This window comes from Myxocyprinus asiaticus, chromosome 37 (genome assembly GCF_019703515.2).
Source record: "Myxocyprinus asiaticus isolate MX2 ecotype Aquarium Trade chromosome 37, UBuf_Myxa_2, whole genome shotgun sequence".
NCBI classification, from domain to species: domain Eukaryota; kingdom Metazoa; phylum Chordata; class Actinopteri; order Cypriniformes; family Catostomidae; genus Myxocyprinus; species Myxocyprinus asiaticus.
Genome location: NC_059380.1, coordinates 41,699,233 through 41,713,073, shown reverse-complemented (window position 1 = coordinate 41,713,073; position 13,841 = coordinate 41,699,233). Strand labels below are relative to the sequence as shown.

The following is a 13,841-nucleotide window of genomic DNA, read 5'->3' as shown; positions in this document are numbered from 1 at the left end:
TCACATCTGAACATGATGCGAAAAGCCTGTATAAGATCTGGACCTAAATCGTACATGTCTAATAACTTGAAACAAGCAAGTTGGGATCATTTGGAGTCTGTGGCCGAGGGTTTTCTGGGCAGGTAAGAGCAGATATTGTGCTGTCAATTTGAGTTTTGACTAACTGATTTCAACTGACTGATTTCCAGTGAAGAGTATAACTTCTATAACTTATATAAGAGTATGTAATATTCTTAAAGGGACAGTTCACTCAAAATTCTAATTTAGTCTAATTGAATTGAATACAATCTGGAAATCAGTGTCAATACCCAGCTCTACAAATAACAAGCTATAGAATCTCATTATTCATATTGAATTGATTAATTAAGTATTTGATATAGGAAAGTTCATTTCTGACACTGCTAAAGCATCTCACATCAGACAAACAAGCTTGAGCAACAGAAACTAAACCACAACTGAGTTTAGCACACACACACACACACACACACACATCCTCTCTCTGGTGTTGAATGTGGTACTTCCTCCTTAATTGCATCACTGAGCTATTTTGCAACTTTACCAATAAACTGCGACACAAAGATGGAAAAAATGAGCAACAATAAAGACCACAGAGCTTTCTGCTTTATCTGAGTGTTGACCTTTAGACAGCCATGCAATCCTTCAAAACACATCTGAATCATCATCCGCATCTCCGAGCATCCCAATCTAATTTACATCTGCTAAACATCTTAAAAAGATCCGATTTACAAGCAGTCTAAACCATAAAGGTCTCAAAGACATCTGCTGAATGTCTTATTAACATCCGAGAGGAAACGTCTTCTTGCAGATGACCAAACAACCTAAAAGTATGTCTTCCGGATTTAAACACATCAAATAGACGTCTGGGTGATGCACCTGTGCTATCAGGGACTGGACTCTTCTCAAATAAACGTTTGACATGTTGGTTAAAGTGTTGATTTGTGTTATATTATATAGTTTATATAGAAAGGTTTCAAACCTACTTTTATTTACTCAAAATAGACAGACAACAGTGTCTCAAACTGTGCTCAGATTTACCAGTATATCAGGCAATATCTCAAATATTTTTCATCATATTCATCCAAGAACAAATGTTCTGAACTATGATTTCATAGAGAAACCTGTGAGGCAAATTTGATGCTTAAATGAAACACATTTGAGAAGATAAGTCTCCTGAGCTATGAAAGTGTAATGCAATTTACCTCTGAGGCTATAAAACTATCATCACACTTATACATGTGGAATACAGAGTGATTTTAAAGACATTTTTAATCTTTGATCACTGTGAGAATGATTTAAATGACAGTTATATCAATGTATAATATGAGCCAGTGGCCCTGTCCCAAATGGCACCCTCCACCCTTGTGGTCTTCCTCTGGTGCAGACCGATGGGGCACTAGTCAGCAAGTCCATGAGGGGGCATGATTGGTAAAAGTATGCATTTGGGACAGACTTCAAGACTTCAATCAGATGACGCATTTTTTACATTATGTTTTTATTTACATGCAGTTTTACAAATTATTATTTCAAATAGTCATGGCATTGATAGATAGGGTAAAGGAACACACTTTAAACTAACTATTGAATATTTGTTTTTATTAAATAATTTCAAGCAACACACTGACAAATGCATTAGATAATAAAGAACCTCTGAAAAACAAAGTGCACATATGACTACAGCAACAAAACCCCATTGTTTTATATCTTTACCGAACAAATAAACATTATTCAGACACGTGGATAGTTACGGCTTAGAACACAGTAAAATGTATAGAAAGAATATACCGCCACATATTCGCCAAAATATTTATAAAATACACACAGACACACTTCTGCAGGTATAAATAGCACTGTTAGAACGAATGTTGCTATATCAATAAATATAAGCAATCTTACAAGCTACAGCCATGTGCATTAAATTATTCTTTCCTGTCTTGATATTTTAGAGACTCACAATAATTCTAAAATCCTCTTTGAAACAACAATAACAATAAACTAAATAGGAGTAATTCCATATCTCTGGAAAATTAAATAAAACAAAGTTTTGAACAAGTTCTACACATCAGACTTAAAGTGATTCTATATACCCATGATAAGCAAGTGATCCGCCGTTGACAATCAGGAAAAAGCGACTATTAAAATAATTTTTAATCCGCAATTTAACATCGCCTTGTCCGCCATGTTTTTTCCTCCAGTGCAGAAACTGGAGTCCTTCTGATTGGTCTGTCGCAAGGACTGTTGGGTAGCGGACTGCCGTGAGCCCGGAGCAGTGCGGGCTTCGACGACGACAGCATCGAGGGCGCAAAGGGGGCGCTCGCGAGAACCCTCGCGCTAAAATCACAAATGGGACAAACTACGGACTCGTAGACTTCACAAGCACGCGCAACTGAAGGCCACGAGACTGCAAGTCCACATGAAGTGCGCCATTTGGGACAGTCTGTGCTTACAAAAGTTCAATGGTCTCTCAACAACGAATCGGATCGTACCATTGTTAAATGTCTGAGGTGAATCAATACGTGTGTCTAATTACATTGAATTGTTGTTCAGTCTAACATTTTTCGCCTCAGAAATACATTACATCCTTAATGCGATCATAAAAACATCAGGGGAAAAATAAAATTAAAAGTGTTGTGTTTGAGGGAGATTTGATCCCCCCGACGGTAAACTAAAATAACTCAGTCCTAGTATGTCCCAATCGCGTTCTTGTGAATCGATTCTTTTAATGATTCAGAAGAACCGAGTCATTTGAATCATTCGAATGAAACACGGTGGGTGACACGTTTAAATAAAAGACAACACAACATTTGCCCAGTCCTGCAAATGAATAAATGCTAAAACGGCTTGCCATACTATGCAAGGGTGCCATGAACTGTTCTTCTAAGCAGATAAAACAAATACGATTGACTGGTAATAACTTGATATTCCCGTAATGCAAATAGTACACAAAAGTCTCACACGCTGATATCATTAATTGTCTTTGTATTCAAAAGTAAACACTGCCACCATTACAAAAATACTGCATACTTAACAAGCATTTCCCTTCCTATTTTCAAGAAGATATTACAGTAAAATACAGAAACACACAAACACAATCTTCAGAGCTGCACTTTTAACTGCTTTATTTGCAGTCTTATCTAGTCTGTGTCATCTTCTGGGAGTACTATTTCAGCGATGACTCAAATGAATTTGTGAATCGTTGTAAGAACCGGCTCACCGAACGAACCGACTCGCTAAAGCGATTCGGACATTTATACACTTCTCAGTTCGTGTTGGTACAAACTATCTGGGAGTTTATGTGCACTCGAGCGGCGCGGTGAGTAACAACTCATTTACTTTATTTATTACTGCTCAACAGAGTTTAAATCGCGTTTGCATGAGCGATATATGAAGAAAACACGATCGATATGAAGTTTAAACGAGTTTATGAACAGAAGAGAAAGAATCAGGTGCATTTGAACTCGCTACTTATGAGTCGGCAGGTGAGGAGAGGATAAAACGATCTGATTTCTGCAAGAATGACACATTTATGATCTTATAGAGTGAATGAAGCTGTTCACGGGAGACGTTATGACATATATTAGATTACAGACATGACAGTGTGATTTTCAAACAATGTGTATTGTGAAAAGCATCATACTAATAAACATCTCGACTCAAAGTACAATAGATTTACAATCTGAGACTGTCACTGTAACTCTACAATCTCCAGTTCTCTTTTCGAAGCTGTAATGATTAAAGAACTCAATGTGAACACTAAACATATGATAAACCCATGGCAGAAACCAGGCTCAGTTGGCATAAACATAATGCCAATATCAGTTAGTTATGTGTAATACTCTTTGTTAGGTAATGTTTCAGACTAGTTGGCAGTAATGTATTGTCTATGTATTCCATTTTAGGAGAAGAAAGTGATGCAGGCAGTGGTCAATGAAGTATTACTGGCTGTTTGAACTGGCAATTGCTGCGATTGGTGTACAGTTTATTGTCTGTGAAGTCCTTCCTAAAGACAGAGATGAAGCCATGAATGATTACCATATTCATGTTGACTTGAGACTGTGAGGCATTTGAAAGAATGCAATGGTTGCAGCATCTTAGATGGCAGAAACTTGGTGTTACCATGGTATTACGTCCAAGAATAGTAACCATAGTAGGGTACAATGGGGCGAAAGGCACAACATAAGGAACATTAGTTTTTTTGTGGTAACAGAAGTTTGTGTTGATTAAAAAGGGGCATTTGTGGGGAATCCTGGGTATCTCAGCGAGTATTGTCGCTGACTATCACCCCTGGAGTCGCGAGTTCGAATCCAGGGCGTGCTGAGTGACTCCAGCCAGGTCTCCTGAGCAACCAAATTGGCCCGGTTGCTAGGGAGGGTAGAGTCACATGGGGTAACCTCCTCGTGGTCGTGATTAGTGGTTCTCGCTCTCAATGGGGCGTGTGGTAAGTTGTGTGTGGATCGTGGAGAGTAGCATGAGTATCCACATGCTGTGAGTCTCCGCGGTGTCATGCACAACGAGTCACGTGATAAGATGCGCGGATTGACGGCCTCAGAGGCGGAGGCAACTGAGACTTGTCCTCTACCACCCGGATTGAGGTGAGTAACCGCGCCACCACGAGGACCTACTAAGTAGTGGGAATTGTGCATTCCAAATTGGGAGAAAAGGGGATAAAAAAAAAAGGTGGCGAGGGAGCCTTTTACCCCACACTTGGGGCCCCCAGGCTGAATATTGTGATATCGTGCAGATAATAAAGGCAATAGTTACAGTGCAAAATTTGCCAACTCATGCAAATACTTTTGAGTCAGCAAGATGTTTTGTTGTGTATCAATTTAAGATGATGCTTATTCAGAAAAGAAGGCATAATTTCCTGTTCATCTCAGAACATCTCAAGTATTCTCCAAACAAATGAATCTTCATTGTGATCGGATCTGTCAGTGTGATAGATATCAAATCTATTACCTCCACTTAAGACAAACAGTGTTTTATAGGGGGCTTTTTACCCCAAATACTATCCTTTCACTTACTGGACAGTTATTTAAAAACTTTTGATTTAATCACCTTGAACAAAACTGAAAAATAAGTGTCTTTGTCTCAGAATAAACATGATCATTTCAGGGATTTTCAAAACACCACAGTACCTTGTCTGGGGATCTCACTAGATTTCATAGCAAAGCCAGAAAGTTCCAGTTGTATTTGTCACAGATTTCAGGTTTGTAGTGATTTTTACTGAAATTCTCATACTGGTTGAATTGGTGCAACAAAGTAATTTGAGCAAGACAACAAATGACCAGAATATAAATCATCTCAAATATGAAGTGTAAATAAGAACGGTTTGGTTCGATAGAATCCTGTCAGCAGATGTTTGTAGAGTCTCGTCATGTGTTATGTGACATGACACTAAACAGGAACAGCATGTTTTGTTTAGAAGAAATTCTGAAAAGAATTGATTCTGCTGAATAGTTTAGGGTTGTCTGGAAATCTGATTGATCATTATGTCTTTTTTACGGCTCATGATCACTGTGAACTGGTTCAGACTTCCAGGAGAAACGCTTTTCTTCTTATAGAGATATTTTATCGTGACAGTACATGACTGGATCGTTCATCGCTGTTGTTCTAGTTCCAGATGTACAAACATGCCCAGAATTCAGTGTAATCTGATCTCTCTGCTACACACTGATTCATTTGTACCATCAGTTTTGAGTTCTGGACAATCTGTCTTATATAAGTCCCCCTCCCTCTTTTCAGATTACATTTTACCCCCCTGTAGGGTCGTATCCCATCACAACAACTCAACAGACTCAAAGCAGGATGTCACAGAAAACACTCCCTTTGGGAGACCACACACACACACACACACACACTCACAGTTCCTTCTCATTGTTGTCAGTACTGTGAGACAACTGAGTTGTTCTTAGAAAACAAAGTTTCGTTTTTCCATGTGAGATTCATGTCTGCGACTGAACATGAATCTGCGTTCACAACCCGTAATGTGACATATTTCTGAGTGAAACCGGATATTCAGTAACACAAATGAGTTTAGAATATTTACACCTCACTGTGTGGAACTCATTCAGGGTTCTCTTTTATATGTAAAGAAACAAAAACATCTAACTACACATTATTTCATTATAAAATAGAGAAAACAAACAAACAAACAATTACATAATAAATGTGTAATCGTAATCCCAGTGAAAGTAGACAAGAAGCTGACTCTCTTTACACATTTTTCAGTTAGTATCTGGACTTTTTCTTCACTTCAGTTGTAATAAAATAAAAGTCCACTTTTCAATCACACAATTATTTTTGGAACCCAATTAAGTTAAATATTATTGTAATTTAATTAAAAAAAAATAACAATTATTATTATTATTAATCATAAAAATAATAAATATTAGAATTTTATCATACAATAGTAAATTATTTCAGTCATCATTTCTGGCTTTTATTTTGACATTCCAAGGAGACGGTGACCATAAGGTGTTTTTCCACACAACTGTGGAACTAGTACCTGAACTAAAATCAGTTCCTTGTAGAACCAGGGACACAGAAAACAAGAACTTTATTTAAATAAGCTGTGATGCAAGAACGTGACACTGTTGAAGCGGCGATGATTGAACTTAATGCGACAACAGCCGAGGTGACTCGCTTTAAACGAAAACAACGGATGACCAATGTTTTTTTGTGCAAAACATGACGTGGACAAGATGCGCTCGGATTTATCCGAGTGTTGACCTTTAGACAGCCGTGCGATCTGGCTGCCCCTTATCTCGCTCTCCCGCTGATCAGCTGATTCAGTGCCGGCCATGCTCCATCATGGCCAGGCCACGCCCTCCTCCTCTCACCATCATCTACAGGCAGCTTATTACGGCTCACGATAGATTGTCTGATTGTGATGTAAAAGCAACCAACCACAGTTTGTTTACTTTTACAAGACATACAAATTGATAAAACAACGCCATTTTATTTATTGAAACAAACAATGTTTTAGGCACTTTGTTCTACCTATACTTTTTAAAATAAAGTAATTCAAAAAGTTATTAATGCCTTTACCGTTATTCTTCCTGTTCTGAATAAGTTTTTTGCATCTCATTATCTGTGCGTTATTGAGAGCAGCGAGAGAAATAATTCCTATCATGCATAACTGTTTGATTTCTCCATTTCTTAGTATTTAATTAACTATTACTTTCATGTAAAATAAATAATATTATTGGTAAAAGAATTAGAAATAGATTACAAGCTCTGAGTCTCTATTCATATATTATCCATACTAGTCAGCCCAAGCAGAGTTGATCATAAAATGTGATCCTGGACTGAAAAGTGTGAAGTATAATATAAAAAAATACTTTTTTAATGTTGTTGTATTTTATGGCCATTATTAACTGTATTAATGTTACTGTTCATTTAATGTATTTAATTTAAATACATTAAAATGAATTAATACATTTATTAATTAATAAATGTTATTAGTGTAAATTTTGTTATTAATATTATTTGGTTTGATAGTAACATTGTAAAAAATAATGCCTCAATAAGTAGCTTCAATGTAGCTAGCTACTTTTTGATAGTAACTTGTAGTGTAGCTAATTACTTTTTCAAAAGAGTAGCTTGACTGTAGCTTAACTACTTAAAATTATGAGTAGCTTGTAGCTTTTCAAAAGACAGTTTCAAAGTAGCTTCCCCAACACTGCTTGAAGCTGTTGTGTATAAAGTTTCTAACATTGAGTTCAGCTAGCAATTCAATCAACGCTGTGATACAGATAGTATGTGCACATACCAAATGTGAAAAATAGTGCTGGCGAAGTTAACAAGTTAATAACGCGTTAACGCAAAATTCATTTAATGGCACTAATTTTTTTAATGCCGTTAAAGAGTAATATAACCCTTTGAATAAACTGTAGTTCATGAGAAGCGAGTCAATTCGTGCAAACAGCGCTAATGTCACATGCATTGACCGTCGGGAAACAGGTGGAGGGAGACATTATGCTGATACCTGCGCCAAGTATTTGATCAATGTAGCACAGCAGTAGAACGTGCCCACAAAGCACAGATAGAGCTCGCAACTTTGTAACATGATTGCAGTGCAAGACAGCTGCCATTTGAACACCTGCCTTGCACTGCGAGGCGCGGTGCGAGTGCTAAATGAAAGTGTGAGCGCGAAGCCATCATCTGTGTTCTGCGACTGCTACCGGGTCCTTGAGTAACAGATAATGTGCCAGTAAAGGCAGCTGGTGGAGTTTCTGATGCCCCCCTAGGGAGTTGGTGCCCTACGCAGACTGCATAACATGCATATAGGGAGCGACGGTACTGATTACTGACTAACAGAAACCCTGCTGCTGTCTCCAAGGTTCTGTCACAGTGTCTCTGGTTGATAGTGGGACATTGCTGGAACCCTGCAGGTAAACTACACTGTCATTAACCCATTTAATTCCACCGGTTACAATTGTGACCCGGGTCTAAAAGGAGTTTTTAATGTATTTTGCACAGAATTGTCAATTGTAAATGACAGTGCAGATTTTTTACATGAGTGGTGCAAATAGTCACATGACCAGAGCTATTTAACTCCTCATTTCTGGCTTTTATTTTGACATTCCAAGGAGACGGTGACCATAAGGTGTTTTTCCACACAACTGTGGAACTAGTACCTGAACTAAGGGACACAGAAAGCAAGAACTTTATTTAAATAAGCTGTGCTCCTGCAAAGATTATGTCTGTCAAAACTCCTGTCATAATACACTTACAACTACCGTATTTTGTACATAATTAGAATTGAGTTGTGTTGTTCATTTACTGTTGCTCAACTCTGTTGGGCAACAGAAAATGCATCTGGATGAAGCACATTTTGTCCACTCATGTTTATAAAGATATTGTGATTAATCGCGATTAACGGGGAAAAAAAGGGGGGAAAAGTGATTAATCGCAATTAATTATTTTAATAGTTTGACAGCCCTAGTAAAAAATAAATCACTTATAGCCTTGAGGTAAAGTATAAGCAACTTTTTTTAGTGCATAATGCAAACAGAAGCTTTTAAAATGTGCAAACAACTGCAAACGAGGTAGTGCAAAATAAGTCAAGCAAAGCCAAAGCTCTGAACAGTAGAACAAGGAAACTATACACAAAATGAACACAGTGTATCAGCTATATTCACAATAAATGTAAATGATATGCTCCTTTATTCTCTTGTAGTCTTATTTAATTTTCTTTATTTTCAAACATAGTGTAATGTCTTCAAAGCCTAACTTGATAGTATTTGTTCACCTCGTTTCTGGTCCACATTTCAAACTAACGCTGGCTCTACACTAGCTGACTTTACCAGTGATTTTAAGGTGTTAGCTTCATTAACATCACTAGCCAGACAGAGGGTGACAGAATGCCCATTAGCACCTCTCAGCCGGAGGTGTTAACCACTTGACTGTCTGGACTCCAAGCTGAGTTAATGCCTTGAAAACACTGAAAATACACATCCGGCTTGCTTGAAATTATCACTGGCTGTGGTCGGGCAGGAACACGCCACCAAGGCAGAGACCAAGGTGTGCACTTCATGTATAAAGTGTGTTTTTGCCAGAGGACGGAAGTGAATGTTTTTCTGCAGAAAAAGCATGGCGTCTGGAAATCGCTCGTGGACGGTGCATTTGGAGAAGTTTATTGCTCTTTGGAGTCAGCACGTGTGTTTGTATGTCATACTGTATCTCATATGTCATATCATGACAGACCATTAAAAGGGGCGGTGAGCTTTGCTACCCCAACTCGGACTCCACTCTCGTCCTGGAGACGGTGCACAACGGCTTAACCCGTCCGTGTCATGCACCAACAACCTGTGAAAATGGGGCATGACAGTGAAGCGTTGAGAAAAGTCAAAGGCAGTCATTAAGTGTGACACCTTCCCTCTGTTTTTAATCAGTAAATGTGACAGGCTCACTGACTAGGAGTGCAAGATTAGTGAAAACATTCATTAAGTGTGACAACCCCCACCCAATTTTAGTTATTCTGAGTCTGCTAGTGTAGAGACATCTTAATGCTGCATTTTTTACTCAGTTATCTTAGCTTCTACCCATATATCCATTTCCATTTGAAAAACCTACAAAAGCAACAACTTAAAAGTTTTAGTGAAGCTTACTAACTAGTATTTAAAAAATAGCTCAGGACTGAGAAAAGCTCTAATATTTAGTTATGCAATGCAATTTATTTCAGACCTTTATAAGTGTGACTGAAGTGTCCAAACACTTCTTGAGGTGACTGTATACCTGAAGCGTACAGATGTGGGAAATCACTGATTGAAACTGATCAACTGAGTGTCTAGCAGGAGTTTGTGGTGGACAGATAATGTGATTTCCAAAGAACAGAAAGATTTAAATGCACACGAAGAATGAATGTAGATTGTGTTGTGGTGGTGTCTCAGAGGGTTTAACATTTGGATCCCATTTCACCACAAACTGCTGCTGCTGATGTCAGGCGTGGTTCAGTGCCAGGAAAACGATCATGTACCTCCACCCATTAATATATGTTCTCAACATTTCACACACACACACACACACACACACTTTCTAGTTCTTCTTTATCTTTAGTCAGCTGTAGATTTGCTGTAGGCACACATGTTCAGAATCAACAACTTGTAAACTTGCAGATTCAAACCCCCTCCTTTGCTTTATAACACACTGTTTTTCATTTAAAAGAATTTAATTGGGACTGAATGGAGGACCAAATTAAACTATCAAAAGAATAGCTAATTCTCTCCATTTGTTTACCCTTATGCTCCAAAAAGCACTTAAAGGTAATCCATACGAGTGGTTGACTTCTATTTTAAGTGTCTCACTGGAACACAGATTTGTGCTTTTTTCTAAATTAATTTTTGTGGTAATCAGTATTATACCACAAATGCTGTCGACTGAGATTAACTTGTATTAAACCCGGAATATTCCTTTAATGCTTTAATTTTGAGTCATTTGCCCTTCAGAGGTCTTTTTAGTTCTTCTCAACTGGTTTTGCTTCAGGAACCAGATCTTTGGACATTAAGTGGTGATGAGACACAGTACCAAAATTGTTCATCAAATATCTTTGATCAAACATTGAAATGTATTAATATTACAGTTTTTGGTAGGTCTGGGTAAAAATATTGATGTTACAACTGATCACGATCTTCATTTGAACGATTCTTATATCAATTCTTCAAATCACAAGATTAATTTTTTACATTTATTTCAAAAGTTTACTTCAGTTTTGGTTTAATTAACCCTTGTGTGACCTTCAGGACATTTTTGTTTTTTCGACCATTTGTGTTAATGCCAATGGCAAAATTTTTGCCAAGGTGTGTATTTTGGGGGAATTTTTATATTTGAACCTCAGTTCCTATAATACATCTATAATACACTGTGTACACAAAATAGTTACACTCAGGACCTTCAGGACAAAAATGTCCCCATTGAAACCCATTAAAACTGCAATATTTGATCCTAGTGCCATTAAAGCATAAAATCATGAATTCTATGATATTACACTTTCATTACGGAGCCCTGACTTCAAAATGTATTTATTTTTTATATTCCACCAGATGGCACCATTTATCTCATGTTTAGCCTATGGAGCAAATACATGCTTTTCCCCTGTTCTCTGTTTGCTGTATTATAGAGCACTGCAGGACAATTGAATAAATAATGTAGCTAAAATTGTGTGGGTGTGTTGGTATGGATGTCAGAGTGTGTTTTGTATGTGTATTGAGAAATGTGTGTGTGTGTGTGTGTGTGTGTGTGTGAAAACAACCGTAGCATTATGTAAACAAACTGGCATTAAAAGGGTTAAAATCCTGAAAATGAATGAATATTTGGTAGTTATGATCAGGAAATTAACTAATTGAAAGTGGAAAATAATATGAATATATAATATAATTATGGCAGATTTTTGACGTGGACATTTTTGTCCTTGAAGGACCTCTGAGTAACTTTTTTAAATTGACATGCAAGGGTTAATGATTAAATCTGTTAAATAAATAGCAATTGAACTGAATAGTTTGGGCCCTGGTGTCACTTTTGAAATTAATATTTTCATAAAGTACCAAGTTATAAGGTCCGCTGTATAATTACCAGCATTAGCTGAGAGAGAATTTCATTCATGTGTAAGCGATATGGACATTATAGCTGAAAATATCCATATGAATCAAATGGGAATCAAACCAAATCGTGAAATCTGTATCAGTACCCAGCCCTGGCTTGTTTTTGGTGCGTGTGATGCAACACCGTGTTGGCCGGATGAGTTTGATTGGACAAACAGTCTTTCAGATCAAAACGAATTGTTCTCTCCTCCCTTTTTAAAAGTTGGTCCAAAGTACACAAGTCTTATTTTCCTAAACCACATGTATGATTATACGGCTCTTTGCAGTCAGCATTGTTATCATGAGCCGTTCTCTTGTGAAGTGCCTTCTGGGTTCTTCTTGAGACGTTGATGTTAGCGGGCGCTCTGACACACCTTCAGATTGATACAGTTTGAAACACATTCGCTCACTCACATTCTTCTGTGTGTGTGTCAGGTGTTCAGCAGCAGAATGACGGGCGGTGGGATTGTTCAGGAGTTTTCTCAGGTGTGTTGGTGATTCCAGCTGGACTCATGGACTCTAGAGTCAGTTTTGACTCTGATCTGCACCTCATGATCACTGATCTGGAGTAAGTCACGTTTGTGTTTCACTTTTTACTCTTTTGACTCTGTAATCATGTTGTTTTACCCTTTTTGTCTGTGGAACCTCGCCTGACTCTCTTCTTCCTGTGTGTGCTCTGTATAAAAGCTCTGGGTGTGTTCTGGGTGTGTGTTTGTTCGCAGGAATATTTTACTCTGTTGAATTCAGGAAGTATCTGTCTCTGATGGTCTCATATTTACTGTACTCAGTGAGGAAGTGTAGTCATTCCTCTAAGACACCTTCAGTGCAGTGTGAACACAGTCTGTCCTCTCTGGATCTCCAGTTCTGTCTGTGTCGACCCGTCTCTACAGACAGACTGTGCTCACTCACACGATAATTAGTCAGAAGCTTCCTGTGACGGTAGTCTTTCATTTTAATCAGATATGATGCCAATTTATATTCTGTCTTAATATTTGTTTATTTCTTTGAGTTTTCTTTGCCAATGATGAATATATTCTTCTTGGCTTTATTGGCATGACCGTATACAATGTTGCCAAAGCATTGAGTAATAAATATATTACAAACATAAAAAACATGTATATACAATAAATAAATAGTAGTGATAATAAAATACAAACAAATGACAGAGTAAAATACAGAAAGCAATGAGGAAGTGATGAAAAAAGTAAATTAAAATATTAGTTTGAATAGAGTTGTAATATGATGAGGGGTCAGTCTCTCTCCCTCATATGATGACAGGAGGACACATACTGTACTGCCAGCTGAACACACTCTACTTTCTCTCCCATAAGATACCAGAGTTTGTCTGAATCATTTGTGTCCTGGAATTCGGGTAGAATATGAGCTATTTGTGTAAAGTGTGTGCTTCTAATTGCCTCATATTCACTGCAGTGAGTGAGGAAGTGCAGCTCATCCTCCACGACACCTTCAGTGCAGTGTGAACACAGTCTGTCCTCTCTGGGTCTCCAGTTCTGTCTGTGTCGACCCGTCTCTACAGACAGACTATGCTCACTCACACAGTAGTCTTTAATATGGATGAAATATATAGCCAGTCACTCTCTGGGTGTCCTGTCCTGTGTGTAAAGACACAGTGATGGAGGTGTGTCTGACAAATGGAACCAGAACTTAGCTGCTCTCTTCTGGATTTCAGTGAGGAGAGGGAACCGGCCCAGTTCTGCTCTACAACCCAGACTGATGTTTTTG

At 37.9% G+C, this 13,841-nt stretch overlaps 1 protein-coding gene across 2 annotated transcripts in view; it reads left to right on the top strand.

Annotated features, from left to right (window-relative positions):
• The first annotated feature begins 1 nt into the window (after position 1).
• The window catches only part of tmc6b (transmembrane channel-like 6b), a 35,501-nt gene continuing 21,661 nt past the window's right edge, over positions 2-13,841 (top strand). Inside the window, exons 1-2 of one of the 2 annotated variants that reach the window (XM_051676200.1) lie at positions 2-122; positions 12,534-12,666. In XM_051676200.1, the coding sequence (XP_051532160.1) occupies positions 12,611-12,666 (56 nt within the window). In that variant the 5' untranslated portion in view covers positions 2-122; positions 12,534-12,610. Of the gene's footprint in view, positions 123-3,239; positions 3,332-12,533; positions 12,667-13,841 lie in introns of those variants that run through there. The other variant, XM_051676201.1, reaches the window with a different exon arrangement.